We start from the raw sequence: 5,000 nt of genomic DNA, 5'->3' as shown, positions 1-5,000 counted from the left end.
AAGCAGCAGCAGAAAGAGAGCTGATAACAATGGGCAGTCGCATGGTTATTTACAGTCACTGATAACAAACAATGCTTCTCAAAACCCAAAATGTTTGGAATGAGAGATGAAAAATAATGTTCTCCGAATACATAAGATCTGGAACGACAGAAGACAAAGAATCTGGCATGACAGATAACACACAGTCTTTTGGAATGACTACTCTCCTACATGTCCACTAGTAACCACAACCTCACTGGCGTCAAGGGATGAATCGGCGACCCACTCGAGGCCCAGCTGCTCCACCCCTCTCCTGAAGTCTACGGCATGAGTCACGTCTTCACTGAACTTAATGCTTGAGAGCTTGATGTCTGCTGCCATTAGGGATACCTTTAACTCCCACCAAAGGAGAGGAAAGAGAATTTGGGGGAAGCGCAGGCACAGAGGCCGGTGCCAGTTCCAGGTCCTAATCAACATGTGAAGATCAACCGAGTTTTGGATGTGGAGCGTATAGCCCACGCTGAGCTCAAAGAGGTCTTCGATGAAAGTCATCAAGTCCTCTATATCATTCATATTGTCAATTGTTGCAATGATGTGAGGTTTGCTAGACTTCTGGGTTAGTGTGTGCAACAGCGTTTTCATTTTGACGACGGAGCGTGCAGAATTAATGAGCATTACCTGTGCAGGAACTCTGATGGCAGTGTTTTCTATGATCCATTGAACGCAGTCTGGATCGAAATTATCTAGAGTACGTCGAAGTTCTTTGTCCTGGAAAAGGTTCTTCAATCTACTGTGGAAATGCTCGTTCTCTGAACTGATGTCATGAGCCAGTCTCTTGATCACTTCAAAAGCACATGGAGTCTGATCAGAAATAAGACCGATAATGTCATCAGCCCTTTCTAACGACAGCTCATCTTCCAGCGCTAACAATCCAGCAACGAACTCGATTACTTGTAAGTATCGATGTAATTTATTTGCCTTGCAGCTCTCTAACATTACAGACAACACTTTGTCATGCGACACAATTTGCCTTACAAGGTACTCAGCTGCAAAGAACTCCTGCTGGGAATTGTGAGAAAATGTCCAGTAGTTCTTATTATCTAATGTAGAATCCTCACTTGTACTCTGTAAGACGGCTGTCAACACCTGCTTCTTCTGGAGTCCTAGGCTGTCCCCCAGGTCCATCAGCTTCTCCTCGTCCTTGTTGGTGAGGCACTGGCTGCTCCGGTTCAGACTCTGCCAAGCTATTTTGCCAAGAGCTAAAATCCATCGACGCACATCCGAATCTTCAGGAGCGAATCTCTTCAAAGTGTACCTGATTATCTTCTGATACAGCCTGGTTAGTGTTGTAGCTTCCTTGGCACTCTTGGAGTTATCTTGCCACAAAATGACCAAGAGCGACAGAGTTAGAGGCAGCGATACGAACTCACGATGACATTTGTCAAGAGAGTCTAGATAGGTCTCCATTTCAGTGCACATTTTGTCTGCCTCTGCCTTTTCACTGGCACTTGTAGCTGACGTCAATGTTAGCTGAAAGAAATTTCGCACATACTCTTTTTGTTTATCCTCTCCAAATCCTTGGACTTTCAGAAGCATGCAGTCTGAACCAGTGGCTTCAAAGACCTTCATTTCTATGTATGACACCGCGTGTTGTTTTGTGGTTATGATGATGGTGCTCCTTGGTAAAGTATGAAGAATGTCGCTAATGAGTTCCTTTGCCTGATAAGTCGCCTCATCATATGAATCTACAATGAACATGGCTTTCAAATTCTGCATTAGCACCATGATGTCATTTTTTTGCACCCGCTTCATACTTTCTGGAAGGAAAGCCAATAGAAAATCCACTAGGTTATCTTGTCTCGTGGTTTTGCATTTGATCAAAATTAATATATCACAGGTAGAGTCATAGTCATCTTTGTTTATCCAGGTATATGTCAAAAACTGGCATATTGAAGTTTTTCCTGTCCCAGCTACGCCATACAGGATCACTTTGTTGGGACTTTGCAGCTCGCTGTCAAGTAAAGACAGAATAGATTTCTCTCTCAGCTCACTCCGAGAGTAATCTATTTCAGGTTCGGTAAAAACCTTATCAATTGTCAGCTTTTTGTGCGCAGGATGTAAACTCCAGGTGACAGGCGATGCGAGTTTTGCCGAGGCTTGGTTGTACTTCTCAGAAAGTTCCTTGCGACATTCTTGAAGGAGGTCATAGCAAAGTTGCTCCCGCAGCATTTTCACCTCCTGTCGATAGGTATCAATATCTACCTGTCGAATAGGCAGTTTCTCCAATCTAACCATGTCTTTTTTAATGTCTGATATTTGAACACTCAAATCTATGCCAGCTTGGCTTGCGGTTTCGTCTAAAATGTATTTTAGCATATACCAAATTTTCTTCATTTTCTCTTTCAGTTCTTTCTCAGGTAGAGAAACCCTGCAATGGAACAGTGTGTTTCTTTCATATTTTAGTAAGTACAAATGGTATTCCAGTGTATCTCCTGGAGTATACCAAGCAGGATCATTCTGGGGAGCTAAGCCTTCACAGCCGCATTGTATGAGTTTATAAAGCAATGTAATGTCTAAATTTTCAAGTGGTTCCCCATTCTCAAGTTTCTTTACATCGTCGTGAGTAAGGCCAAGCTTTTTCTTATTGCCGGATTTGACCTTTGCAATGTCACCTTTAAATGACTGGAACACAGTGACCAGCGTCCTCACTGCTGGTCCCTTCGAGCATACAGCCTGGAATAAGCACGCAATATTGATCTCATCTATAGAAAGACTTTCTAGGCTCGGTAGTGATGCTGGTGGAGTGGCAGCGAGCGATGAAGGTTCTGGGTCAGATATAGTGCCAAAACTATCACAAGAAGTGAGAGTTTTGCACAGAACACTACAAGAATAAGCTTCATTCAGATGGACTGGTTCATCAGGCATCTCTTTCATAATCTCTTGATTCGTCCTGCCAGTGATTTTCATGGTTACCTCTAATGCTTTTTCAAACAGTTGGAAAAGCTCGTATGGCCAGTCATAATCGAGATTCTGAGCACTATATACAATTTCCTGATGATTCTTAATGATACGGGTGAGTAAGTACTCCATTCTGTCTGACTTTTCGCTCCATGCAGGGCTCTTCTGGCGTTCCAGACCACACACACGCTCAAGGAGTTTGAATACCAGACGGATTGGCATCTTCTCAGGGCAGATGTTTTTCCTCAGCATCATCTTTTCTGCCGGAGTAAATGCAAAGAGAGGACTTCTAATCTCAAATGTCTCTTTGCGGTAAGCCTCCACGCTTTTGCCATTGAGTCGATTCAACTGCTTGTACAGCAATACCAGCATGCGGTGTATTGAATGCTGAGATGAGACTTTATAAATGTATGGAAAACTCGTGGATAATGACGAGTTGAACTCCTTGTGTACTTCTACCTTCAAGTGCTTGAGATCAATCCCTTTCCTTCCCTCAATCTTGGAAACAATTCGAACGAGGGCATCCTGTACGCCGTCGAGTCTCCGGCTCAGGCTCTGCTCCGACAAGACAAAGCCCTCCTTCAGTTCGTCCCACTCACGGAAGACGAAGTATACCAAGCTCTCGATCGAGTCCATAGCGTTGCTCTCCCAAGCAGGGTCGTTATATTTAGCCAAGCCATCCATGTATTTTATCATCTTGTAGAGCAGATGGCAGTCAAACTCCTCCGGCGGGGTGGCCGATTCTATGAGGTCTTTATGGTCGACGAACATCCTCTTTGCCCATGACTGCTTGCTTTTCTCCTGCTCAAAGAAATCGTCGAGGCTCCTGCCATCCAGAAGAGAGAAGTTTTTGTGAACTTCAGCCAGGATGCGCTGGATGTACTTTATGGTGTGGTGAAGCCTGGCAAAGGTGGCCGGCGCCGGGATCGAGGACGCCATGGCGGCCAGATGAGACGGCGAAAACGGCTCGTGTGGCTGTCACGTCAGTTGTTGCGATATGGGACTTCGGATGCGAGTCCGTGCTTGGCGCATGGTGAGCAGCGTCTCGCTCTTATATCCTGTTGGGAGACAATGACAGGAAATTAATACGCTGCACTCAAGAGGCATAGATGAACGCTCGCAAACGCACTTCTCTCTCTGGTATCTTTGTCGCAATAAACACTGTTCATCTTTCTTTCTTTCTTTCTTTCTTTCTTTCTTTCTTTCTCTCTCTCTCTCTCTCTCTCTCTCTCTCTCTCTCTCTCTCTCTCTCTCTCTCTCTGAATGATGATTATATTGATACTAAATATGATATTATATCCACAATGATTGTGATGATGGCAATGATGTTGCTATACTTATTATTACTATTATTGTTGTTATTATTATTATTATATAAATTATCATTTTCATCATTCTCATTATTGTTGGTATAATTGTTGTTGAAAGAATAATAATGTTGATGACAATAATGATGAAGTTGATAAAGATGACGATGACGATTATGGTGATGTGTGTGTGTATGTGTGTGCATCCATGTGTGTTTCGCGAAAAGTTAATCTGAAGTAAAAATGAATTTCGGCTAAAATCAAGGCAAACTGAGGGTGTTTCAATTCGTCGTGAGGTCACTGAGTGGGCGGACCTCGCAGCAGAAAACCTGAATTTTCTTTTCAAGCGAAGATCAGAGCTAAAACAGATAAGCTCGATAAGATTAGAGCGGTGTGACTTAACGATCGGTTCTGGTGACTTTTTTGTGATCTTTATCCACTGATAAGCGGAAATTACTAATCTATACTGTATACAGGATATGTCCTAACTCCGTAAAGAAATATACAAAAAAAAATCCACCTCCGTCATATGTTTGTCAGTGAGCATATTTTCCGATATCGCTTTTAATATAAACAAATAAATATATGTACATATATATACATACACACACACACACACGCACACATATATATATATATATATATATATATATATATATATATATATATATATATATATACATACAAATCAAAACGTTTTTTAAACAATTTTGTTTTTTTCGCAATTTCACACGCAAAAAAATAATGAAAAAGGTG

The 5,000-nt window shown here is 42.2% G+C and overlaps 1 protein-coding gene across 3 annotated transcripts in view; it reads right to left on the bottom strand.

Moving 5' to 3' along the window:
* Window positions 1-5,000, bottom strand: part of LOC113830469 (uncharacterized) — an 8,118-nt gene that overhangs the window by 245 nt on the left and 2,873 nt on the right. For all 3 annotated transcript variants that reach the window (XM_027383678.2, XM_027383679.2, XM_070129940.1), the window contains exon 2: window positions 1-3,995. This exon is cut by the window's left edge and continues 245 nt beyond it. In XM_027383678.2, the coding sequence (XP_027239479.2) occupies window positions 199-3,876 (3,678 nt within the window). In that variant the 5' untranslated portion in view covers window positions 3,877-3,995 and the 3' untranslated portion in view covers window positions 1-198. The remainder of the gene's footprint in view (window positions 3,996-5,000) is intronic.

This window comes from Penaeus vannamei, chromosome 14, assembly GCF_042767895.1.
Source record: "Penaeus vannamei isolate JL-2024 chromosome 14, ASM4276789v1, whole genome shotgun sequence".
Classification (NCBI taxonomy): Eukaryota; Metazoa; Arthropoda; class Malacostraca; order Decapoda; family Penaeidae; genus Penaeus; species Penaeus vannamei.
This window is presented reverse-complemented; position numbering and strand designations above follow the sequence as displayed.